This window comes from Eurypyga helias, unplaced genomic scaffold (assembly GCF_000690775.1).
Source record: "Eurypyga helias isolate BGI_N326 unplaced genomic scaffold, ASM69077v1 scaffold21468, whole genome shotgun sequence".
Classification (NCBI taxonomy): Eukaryota; Metazoa; Chordata; class Aves; order Eurypygiformes; family Eurypygidae; genus Eurypyga; species Eurypyga helias.
The window spans coordinates 721-21,956 of NW_010265478.1; the positions used below are offsets into that span (position 1 = coordinate 721).

The following is a 21,236-nucleotide window of genomic DNA, read 5'->3' on the forward strand; positions in this document are numbered from 1 at the left end:
TTTGACTTTTGTGCCACAGGGATACTTGTGTTAATCGTAGTTGTGTGGAAGAGCACGCAGAAATAGTTGCATTCTTAAACTTAGTATGTTTTTCTGTAGCAAACCATAAGATGATGGAGTTTGGGATTTTTTTATTTGGATGTTGGTTTTGAAATTTTAAATGGATTTGTTCGTTATGGTTAACGCTGGCTCTAGAGGATCTAGAAGAGTGAATGATTTTGCTGCCTGTTTTGCAGTATAAATCCAAAATTGCCCAAATAATTTTCAGTTCAGTGTTAAGCACTTCTTTGTTATTAATGCTTTTGGGGGGCTTTTGGGCTGTTGGCTCCATGCTGATTTTTCTCGTTTGGTGCTGTCTTTCAGATGGGACACCCAGGCATGCCGCACTATCCTCCCATGGGAATGCACCCGATGGGTCAGAGACCACCAAATATGCCTCCGGTTCCACACGGTATGATGCCTCAGATGATGCCCCCCATGGGAGGACCACCAATGGGGCAGGTAAGGGCGTTATGAAGATCTTTCTCTTTCCTCCTTCCCATACTGACGTCAGGTAATCTCTGGGGTAGGTAAGTGTGCAGAGGGTGAGGTTAATGGCTCGGGGGATTTTATGCCACAGTTCCTACCCGTGCAGAAACTCTTCTCGTTTGTAACAGGTAATTGATGCATCTCGTGTAACTGTAAACAGCTGGAGTTAAGAATCCATAATTTGTCTTTTCTTAAAGCTTTTTGGTAGTTTTCTTTCAGTTTTGAAGAAGTAAGTTTGTCTTACTGATCCTTGCGAGAAACATGAAGCAGTGTCTCTTTGCAGAGGTAGCAATGGCAGAGAATTCTTGGCTCTTACATCTGCACAGATGAAAATGTCAGGGAGATGTATAATTACGTTTTGATTTTTTGCGTAATTCCTTCTTGAATCCTAGGGAATGGCTTATAATTTGTGTATATACAGTTGTTGCTAGTGTCATGTAGTTGAAAAATAAACTTGTCCATTCAGGTTGACAGGTGTGAGCCTGGGTTGACAGGTAGAGTAGCCAGAAGCATATTTGTGTGTTTTGCAAACTGATAACTGAAAATAGCAGCTTTCAAAGATCCTTTCCTGTGTGGTTTCTGATTCAGTTCAGAACTTCTAAAGGAAACAATTCTCTTTCTGGATGTAATAAACATTCTAGAGATACTACTTGTGATGGTTTATGTAAGTAGAAACCAAGCGTCGCCAACTAGAGCAGAGGGATAGAGGAAAACAGAGCAGAAAGAGCATGGCAAGAAAGATTAACCGTTTGAGAATAGCCCGCAGGGTCACGCTGGCAACTCAGTGTCTTCCTTTGCCATAACTTGGATAGAGCATGTGTGAGTCTCTTTTTTTTGTTTTGTTTAAACCTGGGCTATAAAGGCTTGGTAGGAATCTCTTTGGTGGGTTTTGCAGCCTGTTCGAGCTTCTGGTGTAAAAATAATGCAGTTGTAAAAGAAGAGGAGGATTTGACCATGATGGCCATGATGAGCTTGTGTGTGTGTTCATTAGAAACTTAAGTAGCAGTTCTGTTTTACTCCTCTACTGAACAGTTCTTCTGTAGCTTATGTTCCCCTGTTTTCACTCTCATATATTGAATATTTCAACCTTTAGTACTTTAGTGAGCAGTATAGACAACTTGGATCTTTTTGGTAGACACAGAGCAAAAAACAATACGGAGAGGAGACGAGAGGCTCAGTCATCGCCTTGAGGATGAGACAGAACAGTGGTATTCTCACACCAGAACTATATTGTGCTGGAAGTATCAGCCCATGTTGGCTCATTGCCTTGATGGAATAAGCTCTTTCTTCCAGCAGATGTGGGAGGTTTATTTGTGAGACTTTGCAGGATGGGGTTTTCTGTAGCTTGTTTTCTCCTTGGTGAGGCAAACCCCTGAGGACAGGTGACTACTTTGTACAGGTAATAGCAACAGCCTCCCATCGGCATCATTCAGAGGAAGGTCTTTTGGAAAAGAATTAGCTCTCCATCCCTTTTTTTTTTTTGACTTTGGGTTAGTTTTACACAGAAACCGAGCAGCGCGCTGGGTTTATTTAGGACCTGAGCCAGGGTTTTTCAGAAGCTTCACCAGCTCAGCGCCCCCCTTAGTTAAAAGTAGCAGTGGGGCAAGAGTGCTTTCTTCTCCTGCTTCTACAGGATGGCGAGGAATAGGAGGGGCCGCCTTCCAGTCTTTCCTTCCTCCCTCACCCTCCCAAGAAAACCTTGTGGATTTGAGGGTGGAGCAGTAGCCCTACCACATATCCCTCTCTCCGCACGAGATGCAAGATGAGGAGAGTGGTAACCTGATGCTCCCTGAAGATACAGGGGGATGGGGTCACTTGGCCAGCCTGCCAAGGACGATAAAGGTAAAGGGGCATGACTGAAAAGTTGAAGGGGGTTGGCTTCTCAAGACCTGTTCGGGATGAGTGGCCAAAAGCTCATGTTCGTGACGACCTGAATTACGTATCTTGTTCATTTTGCCACTTTTTAATGGCTTGTTAATACCTGAAAGCCAGGATCGGCAAAAATAATGGGAAACATACAAGGTATTAATCGCTTTCCCTGTAGCATTTTTGACACGTTTTCAGTGCCTCACTTCAGTGATGCATAACTTCTCCGTAACTGTCCCTTCGAGACTGTAAGTCTAAATATTTGAGCAAAAGCTGGCTTATCTGAGTAGCGGTTCTGTGGTTTTTCTGGTCTCCTTGGACCACCCAGCAAACTCAGATATGAGTCTAGGCTCACACTTTTCACTTCTGTAGTGTGGTATGTCCCCATTGCCAGGATGCTGTAACACTGTATGTCTGTTAAGGCTTTTTTTTTTCCTAGTCCTTTAAAGAAAAGAGCTCAGAATTGGTTTAGAGCTTTGTTTAAATTTATGCTGTAATACTGTATGTCTGTGTTAAGGCTTTTTTTTTTTCCTAGTCCTTTAAAGAAAAGAGCTCAGAATTGGTTTAGAGCTGTGTTTAAATTTAATAGTTTTCTTCATCTTGAAGTAATTAATTCTTCTGGTGTCTGTAAAGTGTGTGTTTCTATTTGTGAGGTGGGAGGGAATGGAGGCAGGTTGAAAGTTGTCAAAAAATGTGAGCAGAACTAATCTTAGATTCTGTGTTAACCTTGCCGGTGTTCAGTTTGTTCCTTGTGGCCTTGGAATTTGGCAGAAATCTTTCCCAACCTTTATTTTTTCTTCTTTAACTTAAGATTTCCATAGTAGCTTATTAACAGATCACACATCATTTGCTCTTGTTCTTTTGTAGTTGGAATGGTCATCTTTATTAATATTTCCTGTCAGACTTTGGGATACTGTGGACATGTCATTCCTAGTGTCCATTTTGTAGGAGTGTAGTGAAGGGAATGAGAATTCTACAAGAGAATTCTACAAGAGAATTCTACAAGAACACAATTACTTTGTGTTCCCAAGTGCTTAAAAGGGTTGTTTTTTGAATTAAAAGCTAATACCAGGTAATTGCTTTTAAATAAAAGAATCCTCATATTTTATGTTTAAAATATCATAAAATACATCTGAAATACTTTTTAATTACAGATGCCTGGAATGATGCAGTCAGTAATGCCAGGAATGATGATGTCCCACATGTCCCAAGCTGCTATGCAGCCTACAGTTCCGGTGAGTTGAACTTAACTTTTCTGGTTTTGAAAAGGTTTTTGTGCCAATTCCTGTCATTACTTCAGTACGGCTGTGCCTTTGTTTGCTTGAGCTGGATTATGAAAAAGGAAGTGCTAATTGCAGTGGTTTTATCTAGCTCTTGAGTTACTGTGGGCGCTGGCAGCCCAGAAAGCCAACCGTATCCTGGGCTGGATCCAGAGCAGCTTGGCCAGCAGGGAGAGGAAGGGGATTCTGCCCCTCTGCTCTGGGGAGACCCCCCCGCAGTTCTGCCTTCAGCTCTGGGGCCAAACAGCAGAAGGACACGGAGCTGTTGGAGCGAGTCCAGGGGAGACCACGGAGATGCTCCGAGGGCTGGAGCCCCTCTGCCATGGGGACAGGCTGGGGGAGGTGGGGAGTTCAGCCTGGAGAAGGGAAGCTCCGGGGAGACCTCAGAGCCCCTTCCAGTGCCTGGGGGGCTACAAGAAAGCTGGGGGGGACTTCTCCCCAGGGCAGGGAGTGACAGGACAAGGGGTAACGGGGTTAAATGGGAAGAGGGAGACTGGGATGGGACATCAGGAAGGAATTCTTCCCGCAGAGGGTGGGGAGGCACTGGGACAGGTTGCCCAGAGAAGCTGTGGATGCCCCATCCCTGGGAGTGTCCAAGGCCAGGCTGGATGAGGCTGGGAGCAACCTGGTCTAGTGGAAGGTGTCCCTGCCCACGGCAGGGGGGTTGGAACTAGATGGTCTTTAAGGTCCCTTCCAACCCAAACCATTCTATGGTTCCATGATTGTTCCTTGAGATATGCTAGATGCCTGAGATTTCATAGCAGAGAAGGGATGTTAATTATCCTAAAACTGCAGGAAACTTCAGTTCCTGGGCTTTATCCAACACCAGAGAATCTGCCTGTTAGTTACAGCTTTGTCTCTCACTGCTGTTGTGGGGTTAACAAGATGTGTCTGTCACAGCCTTAGTGTAGTGTAAGTAGAAGTCAGTACCTCCTTAGGCTGTTCGTGGGAGCCGTGCTTCGTTAGTTCTTATGCTCCTGTAGCTGCTTCCTAACACACTGACTATTTTAGAAGCTGTCAGGTAGGGAGGGTGTTAGTGACTCTGTTTCCCATACAGAAGTGGTTAGTAATTTCTGACGAGTGATACTCACAGAACATTTTGAAATAATTTCAGACCTTCAGAGAAAAATCTTAAGTGCTGTGGCCCAAAGAGACTTAAAAGTGGAGGCAGGACTAAAATCAGTCCAATTTAGAGTTTTACTGTATATTTTCATGTATTTTGGCAAGAAGGTGGATAATTTGGGTTTCTAATACAGGATTAGGAATACATCTGGACTGAATATGGATATATGGCATTTAGGAGGTAAAGTGGCATGGCAGAGGGCTCCAGCTTTTGACTCTGCCCTCGACCCTCTTGGCAGTGACAGCAGGAGCCCACACCTCTGCGCACGTGCAGGTGAAGGTGTTTGTGTGTCATGGCAGTGTTCTTGTGCCTCTCTGCTACCGTATGCCTACTGCAGCCTGGAAAGTCTGTCAGGAATGACGACTTTACCACGTCCTAGTTTACAATAATTTGTAGCTGAGGAAGAAATTGTGACCTTTCAGCCCTGATGATTTGCTTGGTAAACTTTGTGAGTTTGACTTGTTATAATTTTGGCTGCTGGATGGAAAATACCTTCTCTGAGTGTAAAACAGGATCTCAAGCTCGTTGAGGCTGATGGGATGGTGTTAGTGATGTCGGGGCTCTTGGGTCTTGGCTGTCCCATCCCGTGTGGTGGTCTTTCACACCACCCCTATGCAGGTTCACTAGCTGGTCTGCGATCTACAGAAGCGTGTACTTCCAGAACGCTGGTTCGAACCAGAGTAGTTACTAAAAATGAGTATTTCAGTCAGATTAGTGCTTTTAGAATAGCAAGTTAGAAAACATAGGCACCTGAGAAGAAACATGTCACAGAGATGACTTACTGGGGACACAAATACAACTGTGGCCTTGCTTAAGCGACAGCACCAACGCTCACAGGCGTACACGTGCAGACAGCAGTGGAGATGGTTTTTTGATGTACAAAATGCACTTTAAAGAGCTGCATTTCATTGATTATTCACCTGATTCATCAGATAATATGGATATAATTGATCAAATATAATTTCTTTCATATTTTTAACAAATTTTACTTTTTGATTTGAGGAGGTTTGTTAATAAAGCTTGTAGAAGATAAGCCCTAGCAAAAGAGAAACCTGCAGGCTGTTTTTTTGCCTGCAGGAAAAGAAAGAAATTGAGAAAACTCTATTAGAATTCTGTTCATCTTTTTCCTTACTTTGGAAGAATTTCAAAAAGGGTGTCTGTAAGAGCTTTGGTTATTTTCAAGCAGTTTTATGAATGCAACAAATTCAACACTAATATCCTCAAAGGCTTATGCCACATAATTATAACAGAAGCCTGCTCAGCCACTCCAGCAGAAATTCAGAGTATCATTTTTTTTTTCCTCCCAACCTATTTGTCTGGGAGATGAAGATGTGTATTGTATAGATTGCCTTTCTGGGGAGTAGCTTGATGTTCCTAATCGCTTATTTAAGGACCAATAATAATCAGGTGGGCGATGAGAAGGTAGGAATCTGTGTTTAAGGCAGTAGAGCATTTTGGTGCTGAAAGAGCTTGTTTGGATGTGTACCGTATTTATTGATGATTTAATTACCATGCACTTGGTACTTAAATGTCTGTTGATTGTTTCTACAGCCAGGGGTGAACAGTATGGATGCCCAAGTAGGTAAGTACAAACCATTTGTTACCATTTCCAAATATTTCACCTAAATTAGGTGAAGTATTTTAAAAACATACAGTTTTCTGTGAAATGCATTTTAGCATTTCAGTAACTGAAATCTTCATTGATTCCCAGGAAAAACTTCTTTCTTTTCTTCCAAACACCGATTAATTCGAGTCTTTATATAGAAGAATAAAGCAACCAAACCTTTCTTTGAATTAATCTTTTAAATGTTATTTTTTTAGGCGTAACACCTCCTGGAACTCAGGTAAGTGAAACCCACACATCTAGAAGACTGTAATAGCAGTGTGGAGTTGTGCCTACGCAGCTTTGCAGGAACCTTGCATCTCACTTTTCTTCTTGTATGGCGCTGCTTTGCTGCTTTGACTGTCAATCTGTAATTAATCTGAAAATTAACAGCTCCGAATGTTTCTGATTTGTCAGGTAGATACGGTTTTCATGGTCTCCTCGTGTGAAAGCAGTGTTTTGTTATTTATAAGCCTGAACTGGAGCAGGGGTGACTTTCTAGTTCTGGTATGCAGGATGGCAGTGTGAGAGGTTTCTGGTGGTGGTTTTGGGTCTCTGCCCTACCCGAGCAGCAAGTGACCCAAAGCCTAGATCCCTGTGTTACTTTAAAGCACGCTGTCTTGATGTAAATCTTCCCTCGTGTTGGGCTAGGTAGTTATTAAGTGTAGAGCTGGGGTTTTAGTTGTGCTGCAGCAGTTCCTCTTTCTGTGTTTTCCTTCTGTTTTTCCTTTTGTCCTTCCGTGTCAGTGACCAGAGCAGACTTGAAGCAGACTTTTATTTTACTTAGGTTTGGGTAGCTCTTTGCCCAGTCCATATTAATGAGCTGCCAAAGCAAAATACTCTGATACATGCGGCAGGGTGTGGTGGGCAGGGATGAAACCTTCCTTGTTGTGCTTAGGGGGAGAAGCTAGGTCAAGGTTCTGGCCTTGTTCAGACCCCTGTGATTTACTGGAACCTTTGTTAGCCTTCTCAGCTCACTGAGAGCTTTGTTACCAGACATGAACAATAAGAAGGCAATAGCCTGTAGTTACCCACAGTAACTTTGAGAACATCACTGTGGTTTCTGAAGAATATAAAGTACTAAGCTCGAAGGAATGGTTATCACTTCATCATTCGTTGGTAGCTTAGCTTCACTTCTCCCCCCAAGTCTTGACACTATTTGGAATTTGCTTTTGTGAGTGTTGCCTTCCAGGTCTGTGGGAACACTGCATAATTCAGTCGCTTTAGAAGGAATAAATACTGGGTCTGTTACATGGAAGCTGATTTAATGTGGGGTGAACTGGTAAAGAGGAAGGTGGCTTGCAGGCCAAATTTACTCCTCTAGGTGATTTTTCCATCCTCTTCCACCTTTCCATGTGATGGGAAATGACTGATGGAACAGAACTGGTGCTGTAGATCTTGGTATTGAAACTTTTGAATCCTGAATCAGTGTAACTTTGTATTGACATAGGCATCTGGAATTAATCTCAAATTCTAAATTTGTCTTTCGTGGCACCTGGAATGACTGTGAAGAACTTCCAGTCACTATCAGATTGCTAGTTAAAATTTTATAACTATTAAATTGCTTCCCTAGAAGATATCCCAGACAGTTTTTAAAGTGAAGAAGAAAACAGTTTGGCTGGATAACATACGAGGCAGAATCTAAAAAGTCACGTGTCCTCAAAGATGCCTCTTGTAAGTGTTTAGCTTCAAAACTGGGGACCTTGTACCTAGCTTAGTTATTAAATATCGGTGACTAGCAATTGTCCTTTGATTTCCATGAGGTTTGCATTCTGGGGAACTGAACAAGGCGAGTGAACCTGTAAAAGGTTGTTTCTCCTCAGCCATCTCCAGTAACTGAGGGTAGATGGGCTGGTGAGTACAGCTTTAGCCTAATTGCAGAGAGTTTGTATGGGTTGCTGATAAAAAGCAGTAGGGAGGTACCCCTGAGTTCACACTCGACTTTCAAAGTCAGAATCATTTGGAAACAAATTTCTCTTACTTTTGAGAACTTGGTGTGCTTCAGTTCTGCTTCCTTCTCTGCTGAAAGTGGCTGCCTTGGGGTGCGGAATGGGAGAGGGCTGTGAGACACTCCCACCAGCTCTTCTCACAGAGGAGCAGTTTCCTGGACAACACTGACCTAAGTGTGTTCAGGTTTTGGCTTGCTGTCTTTCCTTTGCTGCTGAATGACTTAGTATGTTGAATATACGTGTTCAAATGAAAACAAATATTAACCAGAATGTCTTTTCAGAGCTCTGTTTTGTTTCGCCCTCAGACAACGCATCCCGTAGTTTGTGCAGCCCAGCAAACTGCCACAACCAACAGTTCTGTTAATGAAGAGCAGTCGAAACAGGTTTTTCAGCTTTCCACTTGTATTTAGCTACTTGCTGGCTTTTGATAGCGTCTCGGTCAGCAACTGCTCTGTGTCATCATGGTATCTCTTGGGTTTTGATTTTAGAAATCGACATGGACGGAGCACAAATCACCTGATGGAAGAACATACTACTATAACACTGAAACAAAGCAGTCGACGTGGGAGAAGCCAGATGATCTCAAAACGCCTGCTGAGGTAGGCTGAATTCTGGTGGAGGTTGCTGGAGGGTGGGAGTTTGGGCAGACACCGGAGTTTACAGCCTAACTACGCTGCGGGGGGATAGCTGTGCCGACAGGTGGTGTTTTTTCACCGAGGGTAGCGAACTCCTAGGGTGAGAGACGCTGCAAAACCTATACATCTCATTGCTTCTGTTTGGAACGTGAGGCTGCAAAGTGGACCACGCTCTTGACACTTCTCATCAATCTTTAGATAAATTTTCCTCCTTAAAAGGCTGGATTTCTTTTAATATTTAGTTAAGTTAATGTGTTTATTATTAGGGAGGATTTTGCTTGGAAAGTATAACCTTGTGTTCATTGAACTTTAAGTTATTTCTTGGCGTAGCATTTCTGGCTTACTTCTAGCGATCCTTTTAGTTTTAACTCCTTAAATATTAAAGAAATCCAGCCTTTTAGTTAAGTTAATGTGTTTATTATTAGGGAGGATTTTGCTTGGAAAGTATAACCTTGTGTTCATTGAACTTTAAGTTATTTCTTGGCGTAGCATTTCTGGCTTACTTCTAGCGATCCTTTTAGTTTTAAAACACCACTGTAACTCTGATTTTATTTTTTTGGTTTTTTTATCCATTAGCAATTGTTGTCTAAGTGTCCTTGGAAAGAGTATAAATCTGATTCTGGCAAGCCCTACTACTATAATTCCCAAACAAAGGAATCGCGCTGGGCAAAACCCAAAGAGCTGGAGGATCTTGAAGGTAATGTTAAGAAAAACTAGTAGTGAGTTGTAAGTTGTGCATATTCATGAGTTTGGGCGAAAATTTGATATCACAGCATAGCAATCGTCTTATCAGAAATTAAATCTGCTGAAATAAGGTGTGTGTAGGGTTAATGCAGCCTGAGATTTGTATGGAGCGGTTTTGTCTCCTGGGTCCACACCACCTCCTCACCCTCCCCTTTCCCATTACACCCTTCTTCCCCGGTGTATGTGGCAACAGCATCAGCCCCCTTGTGTCCCCAAACGGGAACTGGTTTAGGATGTGGGTGCCGTGGCTTGCTCATGGCCGAGAAAAAAATATTTTGATAAACTGATGTGGCAAAAAATATTAGTAATTTTTTTAATGCCTTTCTGCTTTAGAAAGGCAGTGTCCCTTTTTGTACAAACATCACATGATGCTGTGCTCCTGTTTTTCACTTTTAGCACGGTTTTTGTTTGGTATTGTAAGGGAAATAAGATCTTGATGAAAAATCTACAAAATCAGCTGGGGTAAGAATTGAGAATTTTAAAAAGTACTACGAATGTTAAGCATCGGTGACTGTTAGAATAAAAAAGAAGGAAAGATCTGTATCAGTGAACCTGACTTTATCTGTTCTTTAGGCTTTTTAAGTTGAAATATCTTTTTTAAACCGATAACTTATTTTTTTATATACCTTAATCTTTATTTAATGGGATTTATAAATTTTTAGTCTTAATCCATGTCAGTTGTTAAAGGGCACAAATATTAAAATAATTGATAGTAACAAAAATATTTAAAGCTCTGCTTTTATTAAATCATGTTAACAGTAACTTACCATTCATGAACTGTTTTTGAAGCTATATTTTGATCTGTTTTTTTCCCCTCTCTCCTCTAGCAATGATTAAAGCTGAGGAAAGCAGGTATGTTTTTATGGTACACTAATGTTCTTTTTTCTTTTTATGCTAGGCTGCCTATTATTTATTAAAAGTGGAATGTAGCCCTTGAATCTTAAAGCCTTCTCCTTGCAACTTTTCATTCCAAATAGTGGCTTAATGTACAAAAATTGAAATAATAGATTCTGGACTTCTTTTTAACTGAAATGATTGATCTGGATGATCTTTAAGGTCCCTTCCAACCCAAACCATTCTGATTCTATGATCTATGTGCATACACAGTTTCAGTGAAGCGTTTTAAGGCCAGGCTGGATGAGGCTTTGAGCACCCTGCTCTAGTGGAAGGTGTCCCTGCCCATGGCAGGGGGGTTGGAACTAGACGGTCTTTAAGGTCCCTTCCAACCCAAACCATTCTGTGATTTCCATTCTCTGAGCGAAGACTGCTTTGTGTTCTGAGCTACAGTCTAGGTAACTAGATCTAAACTGCTCATTTAATACTTCATTAACTTATTTAAACTACGTTTCCCTAAACCTTTCCTTTGTCCCATGCTTGTATGTGACTGTGCCTGTTCTTTGATACCCATAGCACAAAGCCCGACGAATCAACTCCAACAGCATCTGCTCCAGCTGTTGCAGCAGAAGCGGCAAACGCAACCGCCGCAGCCACAACCGCTGCTGAAACTGCCGCCGCTGCTACCACCACCACCACGTCCTCAGCAAAGGCAGGCCCGCTCCCACCCCCCCCACGTCCTCAGCAACGGCAGCCCCCGAAGCGGAGTCCGCTGCAGCTGCTTCGGTGGCAGAAAACGAGAGTGCTGGCACCGCCGCGGCTGAGGAGCAGGGACAAGCAGCTTCTGCGTCTGCTGGGCAGGAGCAGGGTGGAGAAGCAGCAGCTAGCGCAGCAGACGACTCTTCCAAGCAGGAGGCTTCAGCAGAGTGAGTGACATGACCAAGCCTGCGGCTTTGCTGCAGTTTTGTATTTCTTTCGGGATCTGGTTTATCGTTCTTTGACAGCCACTTCTTAAACGTCAGCATGAATCGATGGCAGCAGAGAAGGATAATGTGTAAGAAAGAGAAGGAAGTATTATATCTATTTTTAGAAAAAATTAATGCCCTCCCCTTGCCAACCCTCGCCCAAAGCTCTTAAACCCTACAGAGGGCATAAGCGCCTTGAACATTGCATGAATTTCTTGATAGCTGGGAGAGTTTCCCGGGTTACCCTGTGTGTTTCCTCTTCCAAAGATCTGTGCAATTAGCTAGAAATTAGAAAATGCAGTGCTAAATAGATCTTTATCTGTTCCACCAGCAATGAGGTCCTTTGGTTTTTAATAATGGAGAACTAATTATGTGGAGAATTACAGCTGATGACTTATCATTCAGACAAAAAGGAAAGACGCTCTAGCCATCAGGAGATAATTACGGGCAAGAGGCATATTTTTAGGCACTCCCCTTTGTGCTTTTTTAGTGTATATATATATTTTCCAGTTAAATTTCAGCATTGTATTTTAATGAATCGTTTCTGGATAACTTGAGCAGGTAGGTATCTGCATAAGTGATAGTAATTGTCTGAAATAATTTGCTTTTTTTGTTCAGTTGTGAGTGGTGTCTGTAAGGAAAAAGTCTTGTACACACTGTAGTGTTTATCATGTGTGGTGTTATTTTTCTTTGAGTTGCTATTTCAGATACTCATTTTGTCGGATTCTGGTGGTTTATGAATCTTCAGTGGCTCCAACTTAAAATTATTGCCATTTTTTTGTATATAGTGCTGCTTCAAAGAAAGATGACGACGATGCCCAACCTGTTAAAAAAACCTACACGTGGAATACAAAGGAAGAGGCAAAGCAAGCGTTTAAAGAACTGTTAAAAGAGAAGGTATTTTGGTCAATTGTTCTTCATGCCTTGTTGAATTGCAAAAACTGCATTAGTCAGAAATTGCTAGGGGGGTTTTCTTGTGAAGAATTTCTCACCTGTGGAAGAGGCCTTTTATACTAGACAAGAAATAAGGGAAAAGAAATGCTGCAGTAAAAACGATAGACAGTTTAAACTGTTTTCCAGCTCTTGGGGTGAGTGGGGAGGTGCTGAGTTTTCACTGGGGCTCTCAGTTCCGTTTGTTCATATTTTCTTCCTTCTGCGTGATCCCCACGCTGCAACACAAACTTGGAATCTGGGCTTTGGCCAGAATTCAAACTGGAACGGTGAGTGAGGTGACGGACGGCTGCGCTTCAGAGACAGTGCAGAGGGGACGAACTGTTAGGTTGAGTATGCAGCGCTTCCGGAAGCGAGTAGGATTCAGGGAGATGTTTTTCCCCACCGTGAAGTACTAATTCTGAAACTGTACTGAAGCGTTGTGGAAGTGACGGCTCCCGATACCTCTTGTCTGACAGTGAGGTAGTTTCTGATCAAAGTGTTGCCTGATCATCTGAGCCCTCAGTGTTTTATCCTTGCTTGGAAGATTGAAGATGAAGTGGGTGTAAAATCAGACTGGCTTTGGTTTTCCCTCAGAGTATGTGGGATCTCTGTTTCGTCTGGTGTGTCAACGTAGCTGTATAGTAGACAAACCTGCAGAGGAATTTGTGGTAGAAATGGCAATAATCCCAGAAGTACCTTGTTTCATTTTCCATGGTGTCACAAGTTTTGTTTAAATTCTGTTAACAGTCTAAGAACAGTGTCTTAACCCTGAAAGCAAAGTGCTTTTTCTGTTTGTAAGGGCTGTTCTTTAAGGAATCTGTCACTGTTGGATGTTGGTCCCACGTCTAATTCACGATTTAATGTCTTCGCAGCGAGTGCCATCCAATGCTTCTTGGGAGCAGGCTATGAAAATGATCATCAATGATCCGAGATACAGGTACTGCTTGATTCTTCCCTCATCACATTTCTCCAGAAAGCCCGCTGTAGGTAGTTTGACCTGACTGGTGTAACTTCCCATTGCTTTTAGAGATACTTGTGCATTTGTGAACGTGTACAGTTGTCAGGGAGCTTTGTTCCTTCACGGCATAAAGAAATGCAAGTCCTAGGCTTAATTTTTCATTCAGGAAATATGTTGCAGTTGTATTTTATGCTCTTAAAATATTCCCTCTTTTCGTGGGAATAGAAGCACATATTTCCAGTGGCAAAGCTAAAGACTTTATAGGTTACTTTTGTAAATGGGTGGCTGCTATAAACATTGGCAGGAAAGCGTTGGTGTCCGTGATGAAAGTGGTATTGGGAAATGTGGAAATGCAGCCTGAAAGCGTGATAGGAGCGTGTTTGGTTGACTGCTTTTATTAGGAAGTACTGGGTTTTACTGCTTTTTTGAAACGAACTTCTGTAATCCGGAGGGAGAAGGAGTGTGATGACTGGCCGTTTAGCTTATATTTCAGTTTGTCTCAAAAATCTGGATTATTCAAATCTGTTACCTCTTGGCTCTTTGGTTTTGTTTTCCTAATTTAATTCCCTTTCGTATAATTGATGTTGTTCTCTTTTTTTTCTTTGACACGAAGTGCTTTGGCAAAATTAAGTGAAAAAAAGCAAGCCTTTAATGCTTACAAAGTTCAGACAGAAAAAGAAGAGAAAGAAGAAGCAAGATCAAAATACAAAGAAGCTAAAGAATCCTTCCAGCGTTTTCTTGAAAACCATGAAAAGATGACATCCACAACAAGATACAAGTAAGACTGATCCTAAATGCTGTTCCGGCCTTCACTCGCTTGCCCAGTTACTGATCCAGCCTCCATGTCTTGCTCTTGGGGAATGCTAACCTTTGTACTTGCTCAACATGGAAAAGCCTCTAACTAAATGATAGGAACACAAATATTCTCCTTTTCATAGACCCAGGCAGGAAGACTGCTAACGAGTGGTGTGCTGAGCTCGTTTGAGCTGCTAGTAAGTAGAAATAGAAGATAACACGGAGAGGAGTTTTATATATTGCAGCTGCCTTTGAGAACAAAGTAGTTCTGAGAAGCCGGTTCATGGAATTTCGTGCCCAAAGGGATTATCTACTTAGTCACTGAAAATTTCACGTGTCTGGTTTCATATGATGCTTGCCAGAACAGTGGCCTGACAGGGGCTGGCCCTCAGGTAAACGTGCTGAGGCAGTGCGCTGCAGGTGAGCTTGCACCTCTCTGCAGGTGGAGAGGCCTGTGTAGCGGCATCAGCTTTAGCTTTTAACTCTTTCCTTTGTTTCCAAGAGATAGAAAGCTGTCACAGAATATTAGGGAGATGGCAGACAAAAGCTTTACTACTTATGACAGAGCTTGTTTAATGTTACTGAGAGCAAGTGGGATGATTTAACTCTGTGTTGGCCAGTAAATTAATTGTGTGCTGCTGCTTTGTTCTGTACAGAAAAGCTGAACAAATGTTTGGGGAGATGGAAGTCTGGAATGCGATATCTGAGCGTGATCGTCTTGAAATTTATGAAGATGTCCTGTTTTTTCTCTCCAAGAAAGAGAAGGTATTTTTCTTTCAAACACCTTTTCACTTGTTATCTGTAAATTAGTCTATACCTCTCAGTAAAGAGATCCTGAAAGCAGTGCAGTTCCAGGTGTTGTTCAGGGACAGTCGAAATGCCAACAGGAATCCGTAGGAAAGGCCTGGAGAGACCGTTGCTGCGTTACTGTGAGCAGTGTACTGCTTACAGGGCACAGGTCAGGCTACCCCCTCTCCAAAGGGAAACAAAGAGCAGAAGGGAGGGAAGGTTTATCGACTGAGACACTGGGGAGAGGGGGAATCTTCTGTTTAGAAGGATGTCATGGAGAAGGGGACAGAGGAAAAAGCACTGGTGGAACTCTTCAAAGCTGGCTGGTGTTGCAGATGTGAATTTGGGGACAGTGGTTCCTTCCTGTCGGGAACAGAGACCATTTGGGGACAGTGGTTCCTTACTGACAGACAGGTTCCTTCCTGTCGGGAACAGAGACCACAGTACTGAAATGCTTCATCTGTGGATGCAACAACAGCACTGTGTCAAGACTGTGTGTGGCTCCACACTGTGTTACGTTGCTTTGCAGTCAATGGAAGGTTAATGTTGAGTTTTCTGAGAGAAGAAACTTTGAGGGGTTGTGAGTTTTCATCTATACAACCTCAAATTAATAAATATCTTTTTTTTTTTTTTTCCTCAGGAACAAACCAAACAGTTACGGAAGAGGAATTGGGAAGCTTTAAAGAACATCCTAGATAACATGGCTAACGTCACGTACTGTACAACTTGGTCAGAGGCTCAGCAGTATTTGATGGACAATCCTACATTCGCAGAAGACGAGGAACTTCAGAGTATGTAAAAAGTCTAGGTGTTTCTTTTGGAAGGGGGGATGGATTGGTCTTCAGCAGTGAGGATTCCCAAGTATGGCTTGCTCTTGCCCAGTCCGGAGCCCCTCTGCCAGCTACTGACAGTCCGTATGCAGGGACCTGTTTGCTTTGTTCCCAGGAAACAGATGTCAGCTTCAAAGCTGTTACTGATTAATCTTGATGACAAAGCACAGGATGCCTTTTCCGTGGGAAAAAGGGACACCTTCCACTAGACCAGGTTGCTCCAAGCCTCTTCCAGCCTGGCCTTGGACACTCCCAGGGATGGGGCATCCACAGCTTCTCTGGGCAACCTGTCCCAGTGCTCCCCACCCTCTCAGGAAGAATTTCTTCCTGATGTCCCATCTCAATCTCCCTCTTTCCATTTAAACCCATTACCTATTGTCCTGTCGCTCCCTGCCCTTGGGAAAAGCCCCCCCCCAGCTTTCTTGTAGCCCCCCAGGCACTGGAAGGGGCTATAAGGTCTCCCCAGAGCTTCCCTTCTCCAGGCTGAACCCCCAACTCTCCCAGCCTGTCCCCATGGCAGAGGGGCTCCAGCCCTCAGAGCATCTCCGTGGCCTCCTCTGGACTCGCTCCAACAGCTCCTGGTCTTCCTGCTCTCCTCCAGAGCTGGAGCAGAACTTTATTTTCACAACTGTGAATGCATTTGACAAAGATACTCCAAGTTCTTAAGAACACAGGACAGAAGTGAGATACCCACGGTGGTGCCGGGAGGTGCACGAGTGCCTGTCCACAGTACTTTGCTCTTAAAAGCTCCTGTGCTCTGTTGGCCATGGTAACTTATCCTGGTTGGAGGGGTTGTTTTTGCTGCTGTGGAGGGGTGAAATACTTCATTTCAGTGCTGGGTGAAGCCTCCTCCTACCGTAACAACTGGCAGCCGTTACCTCAGTGAGGGCCGTCCTACAGCCAGTGGGAAGAAATACCTGACGTTATCGCTCTGCTGTCATCTCTTCCTAGACATGGATAAGGAGGACGCGCTGATCTGCTTCGAGGAACACATCAGGGCATTGGAAAAGGAGGAGGAAGAGGAAAAACAAAAGAGTTTGCTTCGAGAAAGAAGGCGGCAGCGTAAAAACAGAGAATCTTTTCAGGTTGGTGGGCCTTGATTTTCTGCCCTAGGCATGTCACGTGATGAGATGCTCTGTGCGGGGGGTTTATTTCATAGGGTGGGCTCACAGTGGCTGTAACGCCTCAGTTTTCAGCATTCTGTCTGCTGTAGAGTACCACTGTTTGCCAGAAAGCTGCGAGAGCTGGCGGAGGGGTTAAGAAATGGGTTTGAATGGAAAGGGGGTGTAATTGGAACACTGATAGGTGGAGGAAGGCGGGAAGATGCAAAAAACCTGATTTTTTCAATAACGTTGTAACAAAACTGGAATTCCAGTTATCAGGAGAATTCATTCCAGCTGTTAGCAAGTCAGAGTATGACGAGGGACCCGTGTTTTGTAGCTGTTCCTAGATGAACTGCACGAGCACGGACAGTTGCACTCGATGTCCTCCTGGATGGAGTTGTACCCGACCATAAGCTCCGACATCAGATTCACCAACATGCTTGGTCAGCCTGGTAAGAATCCGGTGTTCCAACCCTGCGGAGAAGTGAGGCAGAGGCTGGGTTTGGGGCAGAAGAGAGCAGGGTTATTTGTATATTTTCTGAATGTTTAAAAAAATGCAGCTCTTGTACTAGAGCTAGCTTTTGACTTATCTAGTTTTTTCATCAGGATCAACAGCACTTGATCTTTTCAAGTTCTATGTGGAGGACTTGAAAGCACGCTACCACGATGAAAAGAAGATCATAAAAGATATCTTAAAGGTGAGAGGGAGACGCTGCGTTATGTGGCTGCTTCTTTGCACGCCTGAACGTAGCCCTCGCGGGAGCCCCGCTGGGGGATGGGACTTCACGGTGCGTCGGTGTCGGGTGAGCCGAGCGTTCCCGACGTTCCTGATGCCAAAGAAGCGATTTTCTTGCAGGATAAAGGGTTTGTGGTGGAAGTGAATACTTCTTTTGAAGACTTCGTCACGGTCATCAGCTCAACGAAAAGGGCGACCACTCTAGACGCGGGCAATATCAAGCTGGCTTTCAACAGCGTACGTACTAACCTGGAGCGGTGTTGGACAACTCGCAGTAGCAAATCTCTAGTAAAACCAGGGTCTGGCACTGCTTCTTGCTGGGACTGCGTCCGTAACGTTTGAGGTGCTCTGCTGTAGACATGCTTTTCCTGAAAGTTCCCAAAATAAAGATCGCGGAGGTGTACCTTTAGTCAAACATTTCCACTTGAATTGAGGAAATAAGTACTATCCTCTCATTCTGACTTTCCTCATGAGGGGTTTTCTGCAGTTCTGGCTTGCGTGGCATGTACACTCTCCTTTAGATTTGGTTTGAGAAACAGCAGGTGCATGCTCCAAAACAAGTAATTGGGTAATTTTCCTGTAGGCCTAAGTGATTGATAGAAAACCCTGAAGTTGCACTGTCGTTGGGCTTTCCAAAAATTGCATTAAACTCAGTTATTAGTCTTCCTCTCAAATGATCTTATGACTCTGGTCTGATACAGCTGCTAGAAAAGGCAGAAGCCCGTGAAAGAGAGAGGGAAAAAGAAGAAGCTCGCAAAATGAAGCGGAAAGAGTCTGCCTTCAAGAGTATGCTGAAGCAAGCGACTCCCCCCATTGAGCTGGACGCCGTCTGGGAAGACGTACGTATCCTCACTTGGATTATGGAAGTTTTGCCAAGGATCTTGATCAGGCTGCCCGCTAAAGCTTTGAGAAGCAACCTGGGTTCCAAACCCTCCTGGTGTTGCTGTTCCCGTAACTCAGACCTGGACCAGTGGTCCTGTCGTTGCGTCAGTCGGAATTCAAACTGGATGGAAATGGCTTCGTTCTACTGACGCTTTTGTTTGAGTACAGTTTTAAAACAAACAGAAACTTGGCCTTGCCCCAGTACAGTGGCCTTTTGAACTGGAGAAATCGTGTATTTCTTAGCGTTTCTGTTGTTTTGCTTGGCGTGGCTGGATCTCATGTCAGTCTGTCCTCGCTGTCCTTCGCAGATCAGAGACAGATTTGTGAAGGAACCAGCGTTTGAAGACATCACTCTGGAGTCTGAAAGGAAAAGAATATTTAAAGACTTCATGCATGTACTAGAGGTAATTATGACTTCATTTCCTCCTGATTAGAGAATATACCAAATCTCCTTGGTTGGTTGGTTGGCCCTTAGAGGGGGATTTAATGGAATTCTGCTGATTCCTGTTGCTGTGGACACTGCGGTACCCAAAAGTAACGGGCATTAAAACCTCATCTTGCAGGCAAGGAGCTGAGGAGACACGTTGCAGGTATTTGATGTTAGTTCATACTTTGCTGTTCTCTTACTCCCTGCAAGGGTTTTCAGACGTTAAGATCAAAGATTTCCTGGTTTATGTTAGGAAAACTGGTTGTTGCTGTGACTTCCTACACAACGGGATGAAACTGGAACTGGAGCTTGTGCAGTATTTTGTTCCCTACAGAGCTGGAGCTTGGAGGGGGCAGGAAGCCCGGCAGCTGAACTGTTTTTACTGTAGCCAGCGTGTGCGGGTGCGCCGAGGGGCGAAGCAGAGTTCTGCTCCTCGTTTCTGGGTGGGCCGCAGGGAGAGTTCAGCTGCAGGAGTTGTGACGAGTCGTTCTGTTGGAATGAGGCGCTGGTTTTCCTCGATAACGAGATTTGACTTTGCAGCACGTGCTCTTTGGGCGTTTTTTGTTTTGCTTTTCTGGCGTTTGAAAGAGGGTTCAAGGTGGCCCAATGGCAGAACTTGCCGCGTGGCGTAGCAAGGTGTGCGGTGTCTCCCAGCCCGTCCTGAGCGGCGGCTTTAAAGTGGAAGTGTTGAGACAGGGATCCGGGGAACAGGAGCCGTGTGCGTCCGTGCCCGAAGCTGGATGTTGCCTCGCTCCTAGATGTTACCCCTCGGTGCTGGTGGCTGCCCACGGATGTGTGTGCAATATGCACGAGGTGGTTGGTTTTGAGACCTCTGCTACCCACAGAGGCCTTGTGAGAAACCTCATCACGGCTCCTGCTGTGTCCTGCGTTGGGGTTGTAACGTCTGCCTTCTCTTCTACCCCAGCACGAGTGTCAGCACCATCACTCCAAGAACAAGAAGCACTCTAAAAAGTCCAAGAAACACCACAGGAAGCGGTCGCGTTCCCGTTCGGTAAGTGTTTCAGGGGGTCTGGAACTCTGCTTCTCTGACGACTCACAATGCCGTCGCCTCCCTAATCCCCTTGGTTTTGTACCCCAAGGGCTCAGAGTCTGAGGATGACGACAGCCATTCGAAGAAGAAGAGGCAGCGTTCGGAGTCCAGATCGGTTTCTGAGCGTTCTTCCAGCGCGGAGTCCGGTACGAGAGGCTCTTGTTGGCTTTAAATCGCTCCTCTGCTGCGGGGCCTTCCTAGCTTTGTTGATGTGGTTTTGTTTCTTCCGATATCTGCAGAGAGAAGTTACAAGAAGTCAAAAAAACACAAGAAAAAGAGCAAGAAGAGGAGACATAAGTCGGTAAGTGCTGGTTTTGAGTTGGGTAATGGACACGTTGATGGCCAAAGCCATAAGGGGTCCTTTTTGGGGATCTGCAGTAGGGACTGTGTAGATCGGACCAGAGGAGGCTGTCGGCGCCATAGCAACTGTCTTTTACACATCTTCACCGTTGAAGACACCTGAATTCGGTGGGTTTAGCCATGCAAACAGGTGTCAAGGTCTCTGCTAGAAGCTGCATTTACCTTTTACCATGGCAGATCTTGGCATTCACTTTTCTGTAGAGGGCTGGGAAGAATGCAGCCACCTTTTTGTAGAATCACAGAACGGTTTGGGTTGGGAGGGGCCTTAAAGCCCCCCCAGTGCCACCCCCTGCCATGGGCAGGGACACCTTCCATAGCCCAGGGTGCTCCAAGCCTCATCCAGCCTGGCCTTGGACACTCCCAGGGATGGGGCATCCACAGCTTCTCTGGGCAACCTGTCCCAGTGCCTCCCCACCCTCTGCGGGAAGAATTCCTTCCTGGTGTCCTTTTCCATTTCCTTGGTGCCGAGCATCGTTAAGTGTCTGGGCTGTGTTAGCAGCTCCGACATGGACCCTGCTGCAGCACTGAAAGGTCCCGGAGGGCTGAGCAGGAACTTCCCTGTGTCCACTGAGACCAAAAGCCCTTTTTGTCCTTCTGGGAGTCTCCGAACGCCGCTGGCTGCAAAGCTCGTCCGCAGCCGCGAGCCCTCGCGTGGGGCTGTGAGCACCCCTGCAGCGCTCCGGGGGGCCGGGTGGGATGCTCGTGCTGGGGGCTGTGCAGCACAGCCAGCGTTACAGCTCAGCCGTAGCGGGATGAAACGTGGAATGTATCGGAGACGTGCCGCCCAGTCCCTCCCGGAGCGGTCGGTTGTCCAGGAAAAGCCGGGCAGGATTAACGCACCGGGG

General features: G+C 44.7%; 1 protein-coding gene across 1 annotated transcript in view; it reads left to right on the plus strand.

The window, feature by feature from the left end:
• Positions 1-363: 363 nt before the first annotated feature.
• PRPF40A (PRP40 pre-mRNA processing factor 40 homolog A (S. cerevisiae)) overlaps positions 364-21,236 on the plus strand; it is a gene marked incomplete at its 3' end in the record, with an annotated part of 21,226 nt that continues 353 nt past the window's right edge. The window contains exons 1-24 of the mRNA XM_010156761.1: positions 364-501; positions 3,549-3,629; positions 6,349-6,379; positions 6,619-6,641; positions 8,655-8,732; positions 8,838-8,948; positions 9,561-9,681; positions 10,556-10,580; positions 11,139-11,278; positions 11,317-11,488; positions 12,316-12,424; positions 13,333-13,397; positions 14,032-14,196; positions 14,870-14,978; positions 15,643-15,793; positions 16,784-16,917; positions 17,273-17,387; positions 17,542-17,633; positions 17,792-17,908; positions 18,373-18,510; positions 18,862-18,957; positions 19,906-19,992; positions 20,081-20,177; positions 20,271-20,332. Coding sequence (XP_010155063.1) covers positions 364-501; positions 3,549-3,629; positions 6,349-6,379; positions 6,619-6,641; positions 8,655-8,732; positions 8,838-8,948; positions 9,561-9,681; positions 10,556-10,580; positions 11,139-11,278; positions 11,317-11,488; positions 12,316-12,424; positions 13,333-13,397; positions 14,032-14,196; positions 14,870-14,978; positions 15,643-15,793; positions 16,784-16,917; positions 17,273-17,387; positions 17,542-17,633; positions 17,792-17,908; positions 18,373-18,510; positions 18,862-18,957; positions 19,906-19,992; positions 20,081-20,177; positions 20,271-20,332 — 2,457 coding nt within the window. The remainder of the gene's footprint in view (positions 502-3,548; positions 3,630-6,348; positions 6,380-6,618; positions 6,642-8,654; positions 8,733-8,837; positions 8,949-9,560; positions 9,682-10,555; positions 10,581-11,138; positions 11,279-11,316; positions 11,489-12,315; positions 12,425-13,332; positions 13,398-14,031; positions 14,197-14,869; positions 14,979-15,642; positions 15,794-16,783; positions 16,918-17,272; positions 17,388-17,541; positions 17,634-17,791; positions 17,909-18,372; positions 18,511-18,861; positions 18,958-19,905; positions 19,993-20,080; positions 20,178-20,270; positions 20,333-21,236) is intronic.